The 22,457-nt window shown below is 44.2% G+C and overlaps 1 protein-coding gene and 1 long non-coding RNA gene across 7 annotated transcripts in view; both read right to left on the reverse strand.

Moving 5' to 3' along the window:
- Positions 1 to 22,457, reverse strand: part of Fnip2 (folliculin interacting protein 2) — a 112,181-nt gene that overhangs the window by 51,007 nt on the left and 38,717 nt on the right. For 2 of the 6 annotated variants that reach the window (XM_017319620.2, XM_006501594.3), the window contains exons 2-7: positions 11,088 to 11,214; positions 8,126 to 8,272; positions 5,521 to 5,621; positions 5,354 to 5,425; positions 1,110 to 1,210; positions 862 to 951 (exon numbers count right to left, since the gene is read on the reverse strand). In XM_017319620.2, coding sequence (XP_017175109.1) covers positions 862 to 951; positions 1,110 to 1,210; positions 5,354 to 5,425; positions 5,521 to 5,621; positions 8,126 to 8,272; positions 11,088 to 11,214 — 638 coding nt within the window. The remainder of the gene's footprint in view (positions 1 to 861; positions 952 to 1,109; positions 1,211 to 5,353; positions 5,426 to 5,520; positions 5,622 to 8,125; positions 8,273 to 11,087; positions 11,215 to 22,457) is intronic. The other 4 variants (NM_001162999.2, XM_017319621.2, XM_030252651.1 and 1 more) reach the window with 2 other exon arrangements.
- On the reverse strand, positions 2,817 to 5,123 carry Gm36442. The gene is made up of 2 exons (XR_375739.2): positions 4,720 to 5,123; positions 2,817 to 4,661 (listed from the first exon to the last, which is right to left on the reverse strand). It is a non-coding gene; the product is annotated as a predicted gene, 36442 (long non-coding RNA).

The raw sequence follows: 22,457 nt of genomic DNA on the forward strand, positions 1-22,457 counted from the left end.
TGAATAACATACTTGCTAGTATTTTTTAGAAACATGTTTATTTTCCAAGTTTTAAAGGGAATATATAAACATGCTGCACTTGTTCTAAGGAGCTGGGATGGTAGTATCAGTTTCATTAGGCACCAGAAAACTACAATGCTTATTTCAGGCTAGGAAAGGGAACAGAAGGAAAACAAATCCCATTTGCCTTCCTCACAACATTAAATGTTAGTCATGAACATAGTGCTTGTTAATCATGCTACAAAGAACACTGAGCAACCTCTGCTGGCAAGGCCAGTTAAATCCCAGAAAATACCCAGAGGATCAAGATTACTATACCTGTAAGGAACCTAGACATTGCATTTAAATGATTTGATTAAGTTAAATATGAGAGAGAAAGAGAGAGAGAGAGAGAGAGAGAGAGAGAGAGAGAGAGAGACAGAGAGAGAGAGACAGAGAGAGAGAGAGAGAGAGAGAGGTGTGATTGAGCCCTCCCATGCTCCTAATAGAGTGACTTAGATACTCCATGCAGGTAAAGATCAGGTGAATAAATGGGGGAGAGATGCCACAGCAAAGAGAAACAGCTCACAGCAGCAGAGGAGGCCTGGGAAAATCAGAAGAAATTAATTCTCCTAGAAACACTAAGGGCTCATTTCTGATCAAAGTCAGCTCACAGTTGGACCATTAGCAAAGACATTCACAACAGAGGTTCATGGCTGAAATTTCAAAAGAGTATGACTCTAGCTGCATTTGAAACTAGCATCTCTTGCCACGAAAGCCCTTTGGGTTTCTAGAAAAGAATAAATGGATTTATTTTTCTAAGAGCCTGCACAGGCGTTTTAACGTGTGTGGGTCACACTGTGCTCAGCATTCCACACAAACCTGCAAAGAAAGAAGCGCTCCGGGTGAGCCGGAGAGGTCCTCCTTCAGACAACCCCTGCAGCAGTTTGCCGCTGCACACCTGCAGCAGACCTAGAGCAGAACACACAGAAGACGCAAGGCACACACACAAATAAACACAGGTTAAAGATAACGCAAAACTAAACCCGAACACAACAAACAGAGCAAACCACGCCCCCAACTGTAAGCACTCAGAGAGAAAAACCTATCTGTTCATGTGTCTCTTTTACCTAGGTTACTTCCAGTACGAAAAGGACCCAAATTGTACTGATTTGTGTTCAGTTTTCCAGCCTGAGGATCTTGGTTAATGTATTCGAAGCTGTCCTGCAGACTAAATCAAAATGGGAAGGGAGAGAAAAAAAAAAATCAAGAGGTTAACAAATTTGTATTTTAATAGATTCCTAACTATAGACAACGAATGATCAGTTACTCAATTTTTTTCTTTATAAATAATTAGAGTTTCAGGCTGGAGAGATGGTTCAGCTGTTAAGAGCACTGACTGCTCTTCCAGAGGTACTGAGTTCAGTCACCAGCAACCACGTGGTGGCTCAGAACCATCTGTAATCGGATCTGATGCCCTCTGAAGACTGCAACAGTGTACTCACATACAGAGAATAAATAAATCTTAAAAAAAAGAAATTAGAGTTTCAACAACAACAACAACAACAATAATAATAAATAACAATCAGTAATTTAAAATGATAGGTTGGGAGCAATCTGTTGGAAGAAAATAAAGCTGTTTTGGAAGACAGCAATCTACACAACTACCTATCCAGCTACTCTCTTAACCCCTGAGGGTCTGAAATGAGACACCGGCTCTAACTGTGCTTCAGTGACTGACGGCTTCCACACAACTATTCAGTTTAAAATTTTGTTTTAGAAACTGACACCTAAGATATTGCTATTCACTTCAAGGGTTTTCAAAAAACCTTCAAAATAAATTAATTCTAAGTCTTAGCTAATATCTATTAATCATTTAGCAGGGGTTAGACATATCGAAGTTATAATTCACTTTAAGAAAATATGAATTACTCATAAAAATGAGTTGAACAGATTTTAATTTATTATTTTAGCAAGGAGGCAAACATCAACACTCTGAAAAAAACACAGAACAATTAAAGATAATTTTTACTTAAAAGTGAACTAAATGTTTTTTATAGTTAGTGGGATAAACAAACATTTACATTATGCCAAAGCCATTAAAAAAGAAAGAAAGAAAGAAAGAAAGAAAGAGAGAGAGAGGGAGGGAGGGAGGGAGGGAGGGAGGGAGGGAGGGAGGGAGGGAGGAAGGAAGGAAGGAAGGAAGGAAGGAAGGAAGGAAGGAAGGAAGGAAGGAAGGAAGGACGGAAGGAAGGAAGGAAGGACGGACGGAAGGAAGGAAGGAAGGAAGGAAGGAAGGAAGGAAGGAAGGAAGGAAACCAAGTGTCAGGCAAGTATGGGGCACATATCTACAGTCCCAGGACTCAGGAAGCAGAGGCAAAAGAACCATGAGCTCCAGGCCAGCCTGGGCTACAGCTACATAGCCCACGTCTGAACAGCTCCCCTGCTCCGCCCCACCCCCAATCAGAAATAACTCTCTCTCCTGTAACCAGGCAAGGCTTCCATGGAAGGACTGGAACGCCAACCCAGACACACAGCCTTCAACCTACCATCTGTCCTGCCTGCAAGATGTGCCAGGGTAAAGATGGGACAGAGACTGTGGGCCTGGCTAACCAATGACTGGTGCAGCCTAAGGGAGCCCACAACTGACACTGCCTAGAGGGCCAGACCCAGAGGCTGGAGTCCTGAGGCGGAGGGAGAGGAAGGACTGTAGGAGCGAGGGATTGACAACACCGTAAGAACCCCACAGAATCACAGGGACAATCGGGGCCGCATGGGTCTGGCCTAGGCCTTTACAGATACGTTACGGTTGTGTAGCTTGGCTTTCCTGTAGGACTGTGAGACAGAGCAGGGCTGTCTCTGACTCTTGCCTACCTTTGGGATCCTCTCCCTCCTACTGGGCTGCCTCCTCTAGCCTTAATATAAAGGGAAGAGCCTAGTCTTAGTGCACCTGATATGCCATGTTTGGTTGGTATCTCTGAGAGGCCTGCAATTTTCTGAAGGTCAATGAAGAGGAAGTGGATAGGGAGAGAAAGGAGGAGAGGGGAGGGACTGGGGAGAGAGGAGGCTGGGGAAACTGTGGTCATGATATAATATATGAGTGAATAAATAAAATCAGAAATAAACATAAGTTCCTATATCAGCTGAACTCATAATGCTCCAAAGGTAAGTGTTTAAACTATCTTGTGAAAGGTAGCCAAAGACTTACTTATTTAGTGGTCCCAAAAATATTAAGTGGAAATATATATATCATTCCAGGGTTATTTGCGGAAAAAATGCCTGTAATATATTGCTAAAGCATGCCTCTTGACTTATGGCCTTTACATTTTATATTAAAAAATAAAACAAGCTATTTTACTTAAAAAATGTAAACTGAGCAGGTAGCTCCTGTCTCGAGGTGCTGGGGCAGGAGGTCCGTGAACTCAAGGCCATAGTAGGCTGCACTGTGAGTTTGGGCCATTCTGAGCCACACAGAGTTCCAGGCTAGCCTGAGCTGTATAAGGAGTTCAAGGTCAGCCTGGGCCTATGATGTGAGATCCTGTATCAAAAAAACAAGTAACAGCCAAGTGGTGATGGCGCATCTCTTTCATCCCAGCAGTCAGGAGTCAGAGGCAGGCAGATCTCTTTGAGTCCAAGGCCAGCCTGATCTACAGAGCTAGTTCCAGATCAGCCAGGGCTACACAGAAAGATGTGTCTCAAAAAACAACAGTATCTGCTTCATAACAAACATCTCTGCTTAAAAGTTCAAAGTGTATAAAGAAACGTTCCTGATAGGAGGGTAGACACTTCAGTATTCTAGTTATACAGAAGGATAGGAGGAGGGTGTGTATAAATTAAGAACCCCACCACTACAGGATATGGCTGAGGGGAAGGTTTCTAATGTAGATGTGAGGGACGGTACAGGCAGATGCATCTGGAATAGTCCAGAGCAGAGAGTAAGTAGACTGAGTATGGTCAGCAGACTGGACCAGCCATGAGAGAAGAGGGGAGAGTGAGAGAGGAACACAGGGTGTGAGCAAAGCAGACCAAAAGGAGGCAAGAGAGAGTGGGCCAAGAGAGGAAGGTGCGTGTAAGAGAGAGAGAGAGAGAGAGAGAGAGAGAGAGAGAGAGAGAGAGAGAGAGAGAGAGAATGAGAATATAACTAAAATACCAGGGATGTAAGAAGAATGTGAAGCTGGTCGGGGAAGCTTCTGAGATGGAGATGTTTAGGGAAATGGAGGAGGTAAGAAGAGCCAGGTCCCTTGTAGTCCTGAAGGAGCCTGGAGGCTCCTTCATGTAGGTGTGCTAATGGCACCACAGATAGCCATGTGTCCCTTCGTTCTGATGGTGATAAGGAAATGGCTCCTTGGGTAGAGGGGAATGGCACCAGAATTGGGGGGAGTGAAGTTTCCTTTGGACCCAGGAGGTGTGGAGGGGACTGGATGGACATGGATGGATGGGACCAGGAGTGACAATAAAGGCTACAAAGTAGCCTTTGCATGGCCACAAAGGCTAACTGCTCAAGACAGATGGCTTCCTACCCCACTGCCTGAAGAAACTATACAACTTCACTCTCTCCGAGGTAAATAAATAAAACTGGGAGGGGAGGCACACACCTGCAATCCTGGTATTCAGGAGGCTGAGACACAAGAATTATGAATCTGAGGAGAGGCTGGGCTAGACCCCGACTCTTCATCTTCCACCTCTACCAACTGTTCCACCCCCTCCCACCCAACACCAAATCAAAGCAGTCCCGTCCACTAACTGGAGAATTAATACTTGGTGATTGGCAGTAGAAACAAAGAGAATACAGATGGATATCAAAGCAATCAGCCCCGGGATAGAACAACTCGCACAGCTTTTGCCCGCCATACATGAGCCCTGGGTTCACTGCCTAGCACCCTACAGATGGGTAAGGTGGCACACACCTGTTACTTCAGGACTTGAGGGAGATACAGAAGGATCAGGAGTTCAAGGCCATCTTCAGCTACACAGCAAGTTCCAGTTGAGTTCAAGGCCAGCCTGGGCTAATGAGACCCTTCCCAAAAACAGACCAAGTCGTCTGTCTTTAGGGTCACTTGAGAAAGTCTAAAAGTTTTATTTATTTTATTTACATGAGCACACTGTAGGTGTCTTCAGACACACCAGAAGAGGGCGTCAGATCCTGAGAATTGAACTCAGGACCTCTGGGAGAGCAGTCAGTGCTCTTAATCACTAAGCCAACTCTCCAGCCCCTGAGAAAGTCTGAAAGTTTTTCATTTGCTGTTATTAGAAAATGACTAAAACCCCTTCATTAATGTGCACTTATCTTGCTATTCATTTAAAATGTCTTATAACCCTCAAGAATTTTTCTAGAAACAGATAAAAACTTAAGAGGTGCAAAATCCACACTTACTTATTTGTACTTCCACAGAAGCTACCCATTGTAGCAGAAAAGACTTTACTAATCATCAGTTGTGGAGGAGATCTAAAATAAAAATAAGAGGGAAGAAATGTGCTTTTTAAGTTAGGAAGTTGGTACCATTGTTGCAGTTCTTGCAGGCGGCACAGGGGCAGTCTCACCGTATGTAGTGTATCTTCAGGGTGGAGCCTTTGTAACTCATTGCAACTGAGCCAAACATCATCTCCCCAAGCATGCTGACATCAGATGCTGGTCTCGTGTACTGCACACAAGAAAACACCACATGGAACAATGCAATGGAAAGCACTGTCTCCCAATCCTTGGGTCTCTGGTTAATGGACTGTCACAACAGTACCCTAAAGCTATAGCTGGCCACCTTACAACTGTCATCTATACAGGGATCACCCGCTATAGTTCACAAATATTACTATTTTTAAAGTTTCTTCTTTATATACAATATGCTCACACATCAAAGATCATCATTTCCATTTATAAAATCGAACCCTGAAGGAAACAGTTCAACTCTTCTTTGGATATTGAGTAGATCCTGAAAAGAAGCTTGGTTTAGTATTACTCAACTAAATAATCGCTAGCTGTGGTCACCTGAATGAGAGCGCTCCCCGTTAAACTCAGATGTCCTAACACTTGGTCACCAGTTGGTTTTTGGATAGCTTTGGGAGGTGTGGCCTTGTATGTCACTGGGGGGGGGGGGGGGGGAGGCTTTGAGAGGTATAGACTCCTGCATTTCTACTTTGTTCTGTGCTCCATGCTGGAGGTTCAAGATGTGAGACCCCAGCTTCCAGTTCCTGCCACCATGTGTCTGGTCATAGGCTCCGACCTTCTGGAACCATAAACCCAAATAAATTCCTTTGGTAAGTTACCTTGGTTATGGCGCTTTACCACAGGAAAGAAGAAAGGAAAGAAGTGACTTACACTTCAAGTAGGCCTTTGTGAGGATCCAAGAAATAAAGGTGGTCTTACTGCTCTAAAATTTTGTAAAAATATTTCAAAAATCACTTCCAATTTCCAACCAGTCTCTCGTGCCCTTTTTAACCACCTTTTTATTTTAAGGATAGGGTGCTAAACACCAGCTTTTGACAGAGAAGCCTGGCTTTGCCTAATTGATCCTGTCTGCTCTAACAATGACCACCATATTCCACTTTCCATCTTTCTTCAAATCCGGTAGACACACGCTAATTTGCTTTATCAAATGTATTTGATACTATTACCTTCCTACTGGAATCTTTTTTTTTTTTTTTTGAATCTTCTCTTTGTCAAGTCACCCCTTGAATACAGCTGTTTCCTGGAGGAGACTCCACTCACTAGCCTTTCCAACATTCTTTTTTGTGGGTTTTTTTTTGGGGGGGGGGCATTATTTTTTTGAGACAGGAGTTTCCTCTGTGTAGTCCTGGCGCTCACTCTGTAGACCAGTCTGGCCTCGAACTCACTCAGAAATCCGCCTGCCTCTGCCTCCCAAGTGCTGGGATTAAAGGTGTGCACCACCACTGCCCAGCTCCACCATTCTTTAAATACTTCATTATCTACACAAGAAAAGCCCCTATGACTTATTTCTCGGTCAACATCTCTCCTTCACCTCTAAGCATCTTAAGAGCAATGGTTCTCAACCCTCCTAATGTTGTGTGTGACCCTTTAATACAGTTCCTTGTATTGTGGTGATCCCCCAACCATAAAATTATTTAGTTGCTACATCATAACTGTTATTTTGCTGGCGTTAAGAACCATAATGTCAGTATCTGATATGCAGGATACCTAACATTGGACCCCATATGAGAATCACTCTCTTGGAGACTGCTCAGCCATGCTGACACCCTTATGATCAAGAGAAAGAGTGAGAAGCAAACTAATGGGCTACAGGCGCATCAGCACAGCCAGCCTCTGCAAATGTGCTCTCAGCTTAAAGAATAAAGGACTCTTCCTCCACGTGCTTTTCTCAATCATTCCAGTGTTTTAAACTACAATATATACACATTTATGCACACACACACACACACACACACACACACACACACTGCCTCCTCATAATGACAAAAGAGGAAAAAGAAAGATAAACTTGTGGGTCCTGCTAATAGAGGGTGGATTCATCTCTGGCTACAGCTCATATCAACTTCTTCCCACTTCAAACACAAGCCAATGATTTCTCATATTCTCTACTAATAAATTCCACCCACTCTCTGTTTTATAATCTGCCTTTTCCTGGAACAAAGACCATGTGCGAACTGCGGATTCTCAACTAGCTTTGAGCCCTATAACCTATGGGCATATAAATGTACCATACACAGGCCTTAAAATTCAGGGCTTGTAAAATTCAGGGCTTGTTTGTCTGTGGCTGCTGGTATAATCTCCCTGACCTTGTTTTACCAGCAGCAGTAGAGATAAGATTCTGTTACAGGTTTAAAAATAAGACCAGGGAAGCTGGTTACTGTGGCACATACCTATAATCCCAGCACTAGGGAGACTGAGGCAGGAACATCTGAGATCAGCACGGGTTACATGATCAGTTCCATACCTGCTTGGGCTAATGGCTCGAGAATCAAAACAAGCCTGATGTGGATTCATATCTGTAATCCCAGAACTTAGGAGATGAAGGCAAGAGGTTCAAGGTCTACATAGCCAGTCAGAGGCTATTTGTGTCAGAAACAAAAACAGCAACAACAAAACAAAACCAAAGCACCCCTCTCTGGAGACTCTCACGCCCACAGGTATCGACGGCGCAGGCCATGGCTGCTCTAGAGCAACATGTCTTACTTGGTACTTTGGAAGCTGTTGCTTAGCGTGTTGTAAAGATCCTCCAAAGCCATGAGAAGAGCTGCTGCCGCTGCTGCTGCTGCCGCTGCTGCTGCTGCTTTCCTGACAGCATCTGGCTGACATTTTAATAGGAACATCCTCTGCTTTCTGGGTTAAGAGAGGCAGGCAAGGTCAGGGATCATGTACTGTACCAGGCTTTATCGGCATGCTTTATCAAGTGGGAATTGGTCAAAACATTCAGGTGCCTAAATTGCATTAAAACCAAAATCTCTGTTTAATTTTTCTTTATAATAACAACAATATTCATGGGAGTCTGGAATATCTGGGGAGGAGATACTACCCAGAAAATGGCGGTACGTGTGTGTAGACTGAGACATGGAGATGGATGATAGACATATCACTCTCTTTAAATAATTCAAGTATCAGTCTCTACATTTAAATGTACACCAAGAAGCCATAAACAAATACTGCTCTCTGTTCTGGTTTTTGGATTTCAGTACTATACAGTCCTAATGTTTGGAGCTCATGAGCAGAAAGATGACCACTAACATCCAAATTTTTACCAACTAAATGCCACTAAGAAAGAAACCTATCAGCCTGGACATGCAGGCTTGTGTTTTTCACACTCTTTCTAGCATTCCTGGTGCAGCAGGAAAGAAAAGCAGCAGGACAGAGCTGTGAGAGATGAGGGCCGAACCCTGGGACAGGAGCAACCTTGGACCATGGAGCATGTGATGGGAACCTGGCCCTCAAAGGTCAGAGGTAATAGGATTACCTACTCTATACCCCCTCACACGCTCACTTCCAAGTTTTATTGAGAGTGACCCTCACCCACCCCAGAATAGAACTCTCCCCCTACAGAAGCCTTCGTGAGAACCTGCTTCTACTGAATTCCCTTTGCTGTTCTTTCTTTTGTTTTCCTTTATTTTCTCTTCTTTTTGTATTTGTGTCTGTCTGTCTGTCTGTCTGTCTGTCCGGCTGTCTTTCTCTTTCATAACGTGTGCTAGGGAACCCATGGGCACAATAGCAGTTTATCTAATCTCCAGTGTGACCGAGGTCTAAAGCACATGCTTGCAGTCCTATGTGACTCAATCCCATGATGCTTTGTGCTTATCACGTGGTTGTGGTGGAGGAGGGGTTTTACTGGAAAAGGACCGTAAAGGCAACACAAGATGTGCCGGTCCACAGCAGCACCCCAGCAGTGATGGAATCTGAAGTTGTATAGGGTTAATCCCGAGCATCCTGCATTCTCTCAACAAGCTCTTCAGCTCCAGCTGTTACTTAATACCACTTAAGCCAGAAACAGCCTCCCAGCAGGCTGAGGGCTGGTGACAGGAAGTCCCACAGGATGGCGGAGCATAGCACAATGACCTGTAGTGGGAAACGGCACCTGGTACAGTAAGAAGGCTACCAACTAGACTCTCCTGTAGCCCTCTACCAGCTACACATGTTCCAGAGCCTAAGCTGCTTATTTAATGTAGTGAGTACTTCAAAGAAAGCCTACATCAGGATTACCAAGTTATCCCTGCTCAGGTCTGCTGGCTCCAGTTCCCTAGGAAGTCACTTCCCCCTCTATCTCTGCCACCGGCAGCCACTCCATGGAGGGAGAGTGCTCAGCTAAGCCATCTGTCAGAAGCATTTGGAGGGAGCCATCTCCTTCCTGTCCAAAGAATCAACTGCTGGCTCACCTAAGCCTCGAATCCCAGTCTACCATTAAAGCAACCGTGAATCACCTGCCCGTCCTCGGCTTTCTCTGCTGCCCACCTAATACGCCCAGTCACTAGTGTGACAACTGGCTGGCTGAGAGAATTCTGTAAGTACAGTGCTATCACCCCGCTTGACTGCCTTCAACCTAACATTTCCTTCCTGCAAACAGAGGTTCTTATCAGAATCTGGAAAACAAGGACCAGTGAGATGGCTCAGCAGGTAAAGTACCTGTCCCACAACTGGGTTTGATCCCTGGACTCACAGGTGGAAGGAGAGACCAGCGTCACAAAGTTGTCCTCTGACTTCCACACACAGGCAGTAGCAGGCACACTCCCACAAAATAATTTTTAACAAATCAAAATGAGGCTGGAAAACAGCCCACTGGCCTTTTTGAATCAAAGGTCATGTTATAACTGTTCATTTACTTAACCACAAATTCTATAGACTACCAGATTTTGGTCAGTATGGGGAGCAAGTAATTAAAGGAGAAAAGAGTATCAGTGGGTTTATTTAATTCGTAAGCATCTGAACAATACGGAACTGAAGCGAATGGTCCAGCCATGGCGACAGATCAGAGGTATCTTGGGAGACCGGGGAGGGCAAAGTTCTTTGGTATTATTTTTATCTTTCCTAGTCTGGCTCAAAGCGGTAAAGATCTTTCCTGTCTTTACTCCCCATCCCAGTCCCTCCCACCTCCCACCACCCCCTTCCCTATAACAAGGGAAGTTAATGAGCAATTCCTTGGTCAGAAAGGGTAGGATAACAGTGAACATCGGTCTATTAAGGCTCTAAGGTGAGGAAGCTTTCATAACACCTTTTATTTATTTTAGGTTTTGAAACACGGCCTTACTATATAGCCTAGTCTAGCCCCAAATCACCGTCCTCCTGCCTCAGCACATCTAGTGCTGGATTATAAGCACGAGCCACACTTGGCACCTTTTACTATCTATGAGAAAATCTGGACAGAATGATCTTCTTGTCTGGCAAAAACACTAGAACTTTATGAATCTCAGCAGTTTATTTTCTTACTATGCTTGACGCTTACAAAATCCTGCTAGATTACAATCGCCAGCAAATGTATCTTTCTCAATGTCAATGGTCCACTGTTGGCCTGCCATAATTGCTTGTTAAGTTTCCGTTGTGTCCGCAGACACAGGCCTGCCTGCTGTGGTGCATCTCTGCTTGCCCCTTCTGCATCCCTGCAGGCAGCACACAACAGATCAGAGAGGTTTGAAAGCCAATCAGCATTTCACACCTGAGCTGCTGCCTCTTCCATCTTCTGAACGGCTCTGGAGTCAAACATGACTTGTCTGCCTCTCCTCTCACAGTCCTGGTAAACTAGCAGGCGGATGTCACTCAAGCCAAACTCCGAACACGACCAACTGTGGATTCAAAAGAGAGAGAAGCTGGATTATCTGCAACGCTTGGTGTGACCATGGCAAATAAATACAATTCCCAGCCAGCGTGCTCGGAAACTGGCTGCACAAATGCTGACAATTCTTGTGCCAACGGTGGCGAGGCTGCCCTAATAATAAATCGCTGGAGAGAAAGCACTGCCTTCTGTAGTCAGTTTGAAATCAAATGGCAGAAAGAAGTTGCAAGGACACACAAGAGAGGGCTAAGTGGGATGCCTGGGTTCTGGGGAGAGCACCCCAGTTAAAGGAGCGCCTGTGCCTCTGTGGCAGCCATCCCCTCAGGGGGAGCTGGCAGCCGTTCCACAGTGTAAGGTTACCCCTAGCACGTCTGGCTTGATACTGTGGCGCTGAGACCAAACGCATTTGCTAGCCATGATGCTTAGCAAAAAGGGAAACACAGTTTGCTCCCAAGCAAAGGATGTTAAGAAGAAAATACAGGTGTATGTTGCAGTAAAGAATTCGATCGGAAAGCAGGAACTAGAGAACTATTTACAGAGTGTGCTTTCAGCACAGCCTTGGCAATCCATTCAACACAAATTTAGTCTGCATTGTATTCAAGGCTCTGTAGCAGGTGCAAGGGAATCAATAATTAATCAAACCTGCCCTCATGAAGTTCAAGGCTTAATAGGGATATTACTAACCTAATACTTACATATAAATATATAACTACAAACTGTCTGAAGGTCAAAAGGGAAACTAAAGGATACAAAAGAGTCTCAGAGCCTGGCATAGTGACTGACGTCTATAAGCTCAGTCCTCAGGAGTCTAAGGCTGCAGAAGCAGACCATCCTGGTTACACAGCAAGACCTAGACTCCAAAACAGCGAGATTTAAGGAGAGAGGCACAGAAGTCACTGAGGACTTAAATCAACTTTTAAACCAGACGTGAAGAGTGACCGACCAGTTGACGTGAACACCACGAAGCAGCAGAGTGCAGCACAGGAAAGGGAGGGAGGAAAGGCAGGGAGAGCTGCCCTATGAGGTCAGCGAGCTGGGGGATGGGACCGAAGCAGGCCCAGACAGGATAAACTCTGAACACAAAGAGCAGCCAAGGAAAGCAGATGGTTGATAAGATCAGATAGCTGACTGCCCTAAGAAAAGCAGACCCATGGGAGTGGACTGCACAGAGAGCCAGGCCCCTCACGCTGCCTGCTACAGGCTGCAGTGACAGCCGCAGAGGTAGAGAAGAGACAGCTTAGAGCAGAGTCTAAAAGACGCACCTGAAGCAGAAGGCTGCCAACTACTCAGGAGGACTCTGCTATAGGATCCAGGGAGGACACGGAAGCGATGGGTGAGAAATGGACAGGCGGATAAAGGAGAGAACACTGAAAACCTTCACAGTAGACCCTGTGAATACAGTCAGGGACAGCCGGATTCAAACCCCAAGGCTTTCCCCTTCCACTTTGCCACTGGATTATCAATGTACAACTGCTGACCTCACAAACTTGCTTTGTGGATTAAGTAGAATACGTAAAGGGCTTCACCCAAGCTTGCCATACACACAAGCTCCAGAAGCTATGCGTGCGCTCCCTCCCAGGACTGAGAAGGCCAGTTTCTGTGAGAAGCTGAGTGCCTTTGGTCCTTCCCCGGTTCAAGCAATGGTAGTTAATATGAAGCACGTTAACTTCAAATTAACTGAAGGCAGCAGATTTATTCTCTTAAACCTCAGACGCAAAGAAGAAAGAAAGTAAATTCTAGTCGTTCCTTCTATCACCAGTGTGTTGTCCATGTCGTGCCTGGCGTCCTTTGCACAATGGCAAAGTTTATTTTGGAAACTATTTTCCTCTGCCCTTAGGCCAGAGGCAGCCAGTGTTCAAGGTGTGACCGATGAGACATGCCACATGACCCCAAGCTGACGGACAGGCGGAAGCCACCCCACACTTACAGCCAAGCCTACACATCATGACCCCAGGAGCGACCAAGTTACTGTGCAGAAAAGAAGAAGTGCAGTAGAATGAGAAGAGCCTGCTAGCGCTCAGCCCAGCTATCCCTATATGAATGCAATATTCCTGTAGAGATGTCTGTCAAAACCAGGTCTGATGACTAGGACCTACACTGCCGAATTTTAAATGTATACAAGGCCATTAAAACTCGTTCTGGCTGGGTGCGGCGTATATGCCAACACAGAGGCTGGCAGATGTCTGTGAGTTCCAGGCCATCCTGGTCTACACAGTGACCTCTAGGACAGCCAGGGCTACATCATAGAGAGACCCTGTCTCAAAAACAAAACAAAACAAACCCAAAACAAGAAAACTTCCCACTGAAATGTATGTTAAAGCCACAAAGGCTGCGGAGTTGGACAGATGGCTCAGTGGTTAAGAGCACTGACTGCTCTTAGTTCCTGAGTTCAATTCCCTGCAACCACATGGTGGTTCACAACCATTTATAATGGGTCCGAAGCCCTCTTCTGGAGTGTTTGAAGAGAGTGACAGTGTACTCTCATACATAAAATAGATAAATAAATATTGAAGGAGGAGGAGGAGGAAGGCATGGTAACTCTTTTTTTAAAAAGCCACAGAGGCTGGAGTACAACTCAGTAGCGAGGTGCTTGCTTAACATTTACAAAAGCTCTGGGATCCATCCCAGACCATAAAACAAACAGTATACAGGGTAAACTTATTACAAGTGAAAAACAAAACACCAAAGCTTTAATCACAAGGCATGGTGTCACATATATTTAATTCCAGCATCACAATCAGAAAGCAGAGGCAGGCAGATTTCTTAGTTCAATAACTACTTGGTCTACTTAGCATGTTTCAGGCCACTATGATGTGAGACCCTGTTTCAAAAAGGAAGAAGAAGAGGAAGAGGAGGAGGGGATGGAGAAAGAGGACGAGAAGGAGGCAGGGAGGGGAGCAGAAAGGCAGGCAGGCAGAAAGAGACTTAGTCTCATAGTATCTTGTACAGTTTGAATTTGCTCATAAAATTACATTCTGCCAAAGTGGCAAAGTTTACAAAGCAGTCCTTGAGAACTATCAGTTTAAATTTCAGTTAGGCTAAAGATAACATTTCTAGAATGATTCAACTTCAATAATGATCATAATATTTTATTAAATTCATATTATTTTTAATTAAAAAAAAGACAGGACTTGGTGTGGTGGTATTTAGCTATAACCACAGCACTTCAGCGGTAGAAGGGTTGCAAATCTGAGGTCAGCCTAGACCCTATAGTGACTTCCAGATCTGTCTGGACTGCAGAGTGAGTGAGACCCTGTCTTTTATAAACAAATAGAGGAAGAAGAGAAAGGTGTGTGTGTGTGTGTGTGTGTGTGTGTGTGTGTGTGTGTGTCTTGGAATCTCTCAAATATCCAACCTGTTTTTTTTTTTAACCCAAACTAGTTCATAAAAAGGAAAAAAACCTCTATTCTTCTTCTGTATGAATTTTATTTTGGTTTAATACTCAATTGTTATTTTGATGTTTGCCATCTGGAATATACCTAGGGAAAACTACAGCCACGTATGGCAATGAGTTTTTTTGGAATAAGATAGGGCTGGAGCCAGCCTCAGCTCTGCCTGATTCATAGCCTGGGGTAGGTCTCGGTAGGAAGAGAGAGAATCTACAGAAAGAAGATAGCATAGGCCAATTCCCACATGGGTAGAAAGAGAAAACCCACTCCCTCAAGTTGTCCTCTGCCCTCGACTTATGTGCCCTGGCATGCACACACACATATACAAACACTAAACATACGTTTAAAAGGTACTAAGAAAAACTTTAAACTTCATGATGCCATTTGTTTGGTTAGAACGCCCTATTTCTCAGATCCTACACCAAGAGTTCAAAGCATGTAACCAAAGCATGGATTTATTTCCCTGAAAGGTGACAATAAGAATAATGCAAAGGACATGAGGTATAGAAAACATGTTGTCTGTTTGAAGTATATATGTATTATAAACCCACACTGGGGAGGCTGAGGCAGGAAGATTCAAGGTCAGCCCGGGCTATAGAACAAGGTCCTGTTGCAAAAATAAATAAAAACCAAAGTCACACTAAAAATATTAAATAGCCGGGCAGTGGTGGCGCACACCTTTAATCCTAGCACTTGGGAGACAGAGGCAGGAGGATTTCATTTTTGGTTTGTTTTTTTTTTTTGTTTTGTTTTCGAGACAGGGTTTCTCTGTGTAGCCCTGGCTGTCCTGGCACTCACTTTGTAGACCAGACTGGCCTCAAACTCAGAAATCCGCCTGCCTCTGCCTCCCAAGTGCTGGGATTAAAGGCGTGCGCCACCACCGCCTGGCTGACAGGAGGATTTCTGAATTAGAGGCCAGCCTGGTCTACAGAGTGAGTTCCAGGATAGCCAGGGCTATACAGAAAAACCCTGTCTCAAAAAAACAAATAAATAAATTTTATACACACACACACACACACACACACACACACACATACATATATATATATGTGTGTGTGTATATATATATATATATATATATATATATATATATATATAATACCATGTATTATAACAAAATTATGTGATGACTACAGTCATGTTCTCCTACCCCAAAAGTTCTCCCAAAGAAAGATGTGCTGAGGTCCCAATGAGTCAGACCTTGCCTATATATAAGGAGTTAGGAGATGTACAAGTTAAGGTGTGATCATGCTGAAGTAGAATGGGTGCGAACCTCATGAGTTCAGCCCTTTCAAGAGTGAGATTTGTGCAGACACAGGGACTGAAGAACAAGTTCTGCCCCTGAATATATAGCACAAAGGACAAGGCAAATGGTGCCCATCACATTCTTGGGGGCAGTGGGTGTGTCTCCTGCTGAACAGTCATGTGCCAAATGAGGTTTAGAATTATGTATTTTAAATACTCAGCCAAAGAACGTCAATTTTTTTTCAAACTGGTGATGTGCTGTCTCCAAGTTTCCAAGAGAGGAAATGACAGACAGGATCTCAGGCAGAGAGAGCTGACCTCAGGAGAGAACACACACACATTCTATCTCGGCAGAGGTTCAGAACCTGTGGATCAAGACCCCATTGGCAACCTCTATAGTCAAAAAATATTTACATTACAATTCATACAGTGGCAAAATTATATGTAGCAACAAAAATAAGTTTATGGTTATCATCAGCACAAGATGAGGAACTGCATTAAAGAGTCACAGCAGCATCAGGAAGGCTGAGAACCACTCCTCTAGGATATCCATGGTTTCGAGGAGGAACACTTCCCAGGGAACACAATGGTCAGTATGTACTGTATGGCACATAATCTGCCATGTCCCAGAAGACCAGTTCAGTTCCTTGTGTTTACTGTTACAATAAGAAGAAAGGCAGTGGTACAAGCATGCCCAGGTCAGAAGCCACATTCTGTGGTGCCTGCCGTGGTCTCGACATAAGGAAGCAATACTATATAGCCAAAGTAAACACATATGAAGAATGTCAAGGCAGTCTTGTGATCCAGCAATGTCAATATTTAAAGAGTCAGGTATGATAGGGAACTTTAAACAATGTGCGAAAATGTTAAGTAGAGCAAAACTAAGCATGTATGGTGGTGCATACCCATAATCATGCCCATAACCCCAACACTCAGAAGGCTGAGCCAGGAAGATCACCAGTTCCCAACCGCCTGGGCAACACGGTGAGACCCTGTATCAAAGTAGCTGTAATAAGAACAACAGAAACTCAGGGATACTCATCAATTTACTAGGCAACTCCTGCCTGTGCACTGTGTGTCTCGCGGTGTCCCAGGCACTGGGGCAGGTGGTGAGTGGATCATGACTTCTGTTGCCGTAAAACCTACTGTATCATAAGGACACAGCCCAGCTGCTCTTTAATATTCTTTGTTTACAACCGTCACAAGCTCCCTCCTCTCGCTCGTAAGTCAGTTTCTAAATACAAATAGAAACCTCTCAAAAGTTTGATATGGGGGGGGGGGCGGGGCGGGGCATGGCGGCACACAGCAGTGATCAATCCAACGACCCTCTGTTTCAGGCAGCAACCATAGGTCATCTTTTTAGCACAAAATGTTCACCATTTCCCACCCAGCAGCAAGCTATTTGTTTCAAGAAAGGCAAACAAAGAGAAAACGGAGATGGCAGTAACAGATCTGCAGTGCACATAACAGAGGTCCTGATATTAATGCTCATTGCAATAAACAGTGTCACCTGTCCAAAACAACTTTCTCATTATCTTTACTCCTGTGCATATGTATGGGTACACTCTTGGGGGTCAGAAGAAGGAGTTGGAGCGCCTCTAGCTGGAGTTATAGGCAGTCGTAAGTGGCATAATATGGGTGCTGTGATTCAAACTCTGGTCCTCTGCAAGAGCAGTGGGTGCTCATAGCCAACCAGAGCCATCATTCCAGCCTCAGCAGCTCCTACCCAGAGCTCTGCCATTTTAGAAAAGTACTAACTCTGGCATTGAGCTTCCCCAAAACCTGGTGTCTTACGTGACTTACAAGTTTGTAAAAAAGGCAGATTAAGCACAAAAGCAACTTCTGTGAAGCAGAATTCATAACCAATTCAGATACATGATCCCTTAGCAGAATTCTTGAGTGCCAGATGTTTGAGAGTTTAGTTTTTTTTAAAGATTTTAGAAAGATGCATATGCTACATATTATATAATGCATCCTCCACAGTGTGGGAGGAAACCAAACTCCCAAATCAAATCACAACAGCCCAAGTGACGAATACTAAATACAAATATTAGGTGGATACTAAATTCAAATATCATACATAGCTTCATGTCAGTTCAGATCACTTGTAGATTTTTCAGAAATTTTAGGATTTGGGGAATGCAGGATAAAGGAATGCAGAATCACTGATAGTTACTTACTACACCTAAAGGTAAGACCAAAAGGATGCATAAACTTGCAGGTCTCAACAATTTCCTGAGGAAAACTGATTCCTATTCAAAGATGCTAGCCAAAGATTTATGTTAAGGAAGTTGATTCTCTGAGCTTGTTTCCATTCCCCAATCCTGAAGCAATTATATAAATGACAGCAAAGGTCACACGCTGAAACACGCCTAAGTCCATAAATAATCTGTTTGCACAGTAGCAACAGAACATTATAGTGTGTGTCACAGTGCAGCCTGAGATTTGGGAACTCGTAAAAGGAACCATCAAGCACAGAAGACAGTTTATTCTGGCTTTTTTGAACTCAGGGTCACATCAGGTAAACTTGGAAAGAGGCAGCACTGTGTGTGGAGCACTCACAGAACCACCAGCCACACTCACCTCTCCAGGGGCCACCATGCACAGAAAACAGCAGAACACTGCCCTGGATGTCAGAAGGCCTGGGGCCAAGAGTCAGCCCTCCTCATGACATCTTACTCCAACATTTCTACTCCTATAAAATAATGGAGTGGCCTACAAGCATCCCGCCTAACCCTCCCTTTGCTTACGGGCATAACTGAACACGTATGGGATAAGTGGAATGATGGCTGTGCAAGGAACACAACCTTACTGAACTAGTCTATACTAGTCTATATTACCTCATGGCATTCCTCATATGTAATCTATACCTTAAAAACCATACTTTTAAAACATCTATTTTCTTACGTGCATGTGGGCCTGGGTGCATGCATGTGCTCAAGGAGACTGGGAGAGGGCAGGCATCAGGTCCCCTGGAACTGGACTTACAGATGATTGTGAGCCAACAATGTGGGTGCTGGGAACCAAATCTGGGTGCTCTTAACCACTGGGCTATCTTTCCAATTAAAAAAAAAACCAAAAAACAAAATAAACAAACAAAAACACCTATTTCTCAATAGGCTAAGCATCTCCAATCAGCAGAAATGTGTGTGAACCTGAGTGTGTGTGTGTGCGTGTGTCTGAACCTAGAGAAGCCTCTGGAAGGCTAGGCCCTGGGACACAGGCAGGGCAAGACTGGTAGTGCAGCACACATAGAAACAACTGCCTCACATGTTTAGAATTGACAAACAGGTTTACAGAACTCATCTCAGTCAACTTGCACAAACAAACACATAAATGTAGCAAAAAAATGCATGAAAAAATATGTATCAACAAAGAACAAAAATTATCTGAACTCAGCCAGATGTGGTGGCTCAAGCTTGCAATCTCGGCACTGAGGAAACTCAAGTAAAAGGACAAATTTGGTGTTAGCCAAGGCTATACACAGTGAGTTCCAGGCCAGGCAGGATTACATAGAAAGACTGTATCAAAACAATTACAACAACAACAACAACAAAAACAAACAAACAAACAAAACAACTATAACAAAATCAACCAACTAAAGAAACAAACAAATATTCGGCTGGAAAGATGGCTCAGTGGTTAGGAGCACTTGCTCTTGCAGAAAAGAAAACCTGAATTCAGTTCTCAGTACCCACACGGTGGGTGACTCACAACCAACTTGAGTTCTGGGGTATATGGTGTCTTCTCAGGCACCAGGCATGTGCAATGCTGCACACAAATGCAGGCAAACACTTATATACCTAAGACAAGATTAATATTTAATATATGTTTTAATTTTAAAAAAGACAGCATGATTTCAAAAATAGACAAGAGATGTGATTGGGCACTTCACAAAGAGAACAGGCAGCAAGGAAAGTGTTCCACGTCTTCTATCATGAGAGCAATGCAAATCAGCCCTGCACAGTGTTGCAGAGGCGAGAGGATCACTACAAGTTCATGGTTAGCCTGGTCTACACAGTGCGCTCCAGGTCAGCCTCAGCAAGTCTCAGAAACAAAACAAAAGGAAGGACCCAGGAAAACGCAAACCTGAAGTGAGGTATCAACCACAAATCTAGTAGTGTGAGCAAAATCTAGAACACAGACCATCCAAATGTTGGTTCTCATGCATTGCAAGAGGTAGAGTCGCTCTGGGAGATAACCTGGCATTTCCTCACCAGCTGGAGCACTTCCTTCTCATACGATCCACAACTGAGCTTCTTGCTATTTAACCAAATGAGATAAAACACACAAGCACAACTCTGTCCACAGATGTTTACAGCAGCTTCACCGATGAACTGCAAACACCTGGATTGGAAGCGACCAAGTTGTTCACTTCCGAGCTGAAGAGAACTGAACTATCAAGCCGTGGCTAGGCACGGAGTAACTTTCAATGGTATCTCTAAGTGAAGGGGTCCAATCTGAAAAGGCTGTCTGTTGTATGATGCTAATCGAGTGACGTTCTGAGAAAGACTGTTTCTCTTTAAGAGACAGATGAAGCTGATTTCCAGGGCACTGAGATTATTCTAAGTCTCACCTGTCAACACTAACAATGTGAACTCAAATGTGAATTGACTCTGGGTAATAATGTGCTATCATGTAAATGCCACCGTGGGAGGAAGGTCCTGAGTGTGTGGAGACAGACAAGGTGATTTCTGGAGCTCTGTATGTCTGCTTAGGTTTGCCCTGTGGTTCAGTGTGGGTTTGGAGTTCCTTTACACTCAGGTCACAACCAGGGCTTGCTGCTCTCTGTCCAGCACTTAACCAGCTTCTGAAAATAATGAAACCCCAAGACAGGCTAAACCAGAGCCTGACTCACACCAGCAATGAGAACAGGGGAGCCAGGAACTGTGCAGCAGTCCAGCAGGCACCCAAGTTCCGCACAGGAAACGGAGCAGACTGCAGGGACGCAGGCCCACTGTCACTCTGGCCTGGGATTACTAACAAGTGTCCAGCTATCATCAATGCTTATGAAAATAAATCCCAGACAAAATGTATGCCAGTCATCTGCTTCTGTGACAATCCCTGGATGTGTGCTGTTCTGACTCTCACTTAGTAATGGATGAGTCCCAGAAGAGAGGAAAACTTCCCGAAACTGTCACAGTATTAAATTCCCACAGCATTCCTTCTGTGTGCCCTTACATCCGCAAATCAGAATCGCCCACCGGTGGGAATTTACTCTACAGCCGGTAAAAGAGAATTCCTCATTGTACACAAACAGTGAACTGGGAAGGAGCGTGGGGAGGGAGGAACTTGGCCGTGGTCAACACTAACAGAGGAGTCACACCCAGCAGTCACAAGCCCGTGATGGCCAGCTCTTTGGCTGGGGTTTTCATTTGTTTGCTGTCATTTGTTTGTGTTGTGTTTTGTTTTCTCTCCCTTCTCCATTCAACCTGTCCAACTAACACATTTCCTATTAAGCAGAATGTTTTTCACAGTTTCCATGTGCAGCACAGAGTGAAAACTACTTCCCACGCCCAGAGCCTACACTTTTCTTTTAAGGGCCTTTTACAAAAGTCTAAGGAATTGTGCAGTTGGCCACCTTAGTATCTCTGTCTTTAAATCTACAAGTGGCTTTGCATCAGTCACCTTCCATGGCCGGGGCCACTTATCTCCACAACAGTTCACTAAAGAAAACTCGTTAAGCCACGTCAGACAATCTGCAGCTTTTCCTTTTAAAATGGTTTTCACCCAACGGCTCCTCTCCCTGCTGTGCTGCTGATCACAGTGTGGTGTGGTTTGGCACTGGGGCTGGACGCTGGGCATGACCCAGGCACAGGACCAGCTCCACCTGAGTTCCTCCCAGCCCCCACGACGTATGGTTCAATTTCTTCTGAAGTCAAACTTGCAGATCTGAAACTGCAAAGCACAATTGGCTCTGAAGTGTTTACTTCAGTTCCTCTCCACTCCAATGACAAGACGAGGCCAGGCCACCCTTTCTCTTAGGTTTGAGAGAGTATTTCTCATATACAGCTGGCAAACATTCCCAAGATCCCTCGGGAACAATTCGATGGCTTCTCAGCGTTTTCAGGAAAAAAATGAAAAATTAAAAATCAGCAGCTTTGCTACAATCTACATTTAAAGAAAGAGGTTAGAAACAACTATTTGAAAACTATACCATATACCCTGCATACTGCAAATTTACCAGATTTCAATTGCGCTCTTAGGAAAGAATTCTTTATTAGCAAACCATGATTATGGAATTCTATGAACTAGGATGCACTTTCTGCACTGGGCTGCTGCAGTACTGGCAGTCCCGGGCCCAGTGCTACCTATGTATCCCACATGACTGTTGTACTCATTGGGTCTTTCCTTTTTCACATAATGGAAAAGCATGAAGGAGACAAAAGCAAGTAAATAAAAGGCCTCAGCTCATTAATATGCTCAACTAAGACCTGAAACAAACAATGTAAGGTGTGTAAGTGCAGAAAGTGAACTGTACATTTCTCTGACTGCCACACGACTTCAGCAAACAGTGAGCAATCTAGGGCCAGATCCCAACGGTGCAAGCTCTTGTCAATAATGTAAAACTACCACTGGGGTTAGTCAAGACTCTAAAATGAATTCTGCAAGCCAGAAA

Source organism: Mus musculus, chromosome 3 (assembly GCF_000001635.26).
Source record: "Mus musculus strain C57BL/6J chromosome 3, GRCm38.p6 C57BL/6J".
In the NCBI taxonomy this organism is placed as follows: Eukaryota; Metazoa; Chordata; class Mammalia; order Rodentia; family Muridae; genus Mus; species Mus musculus.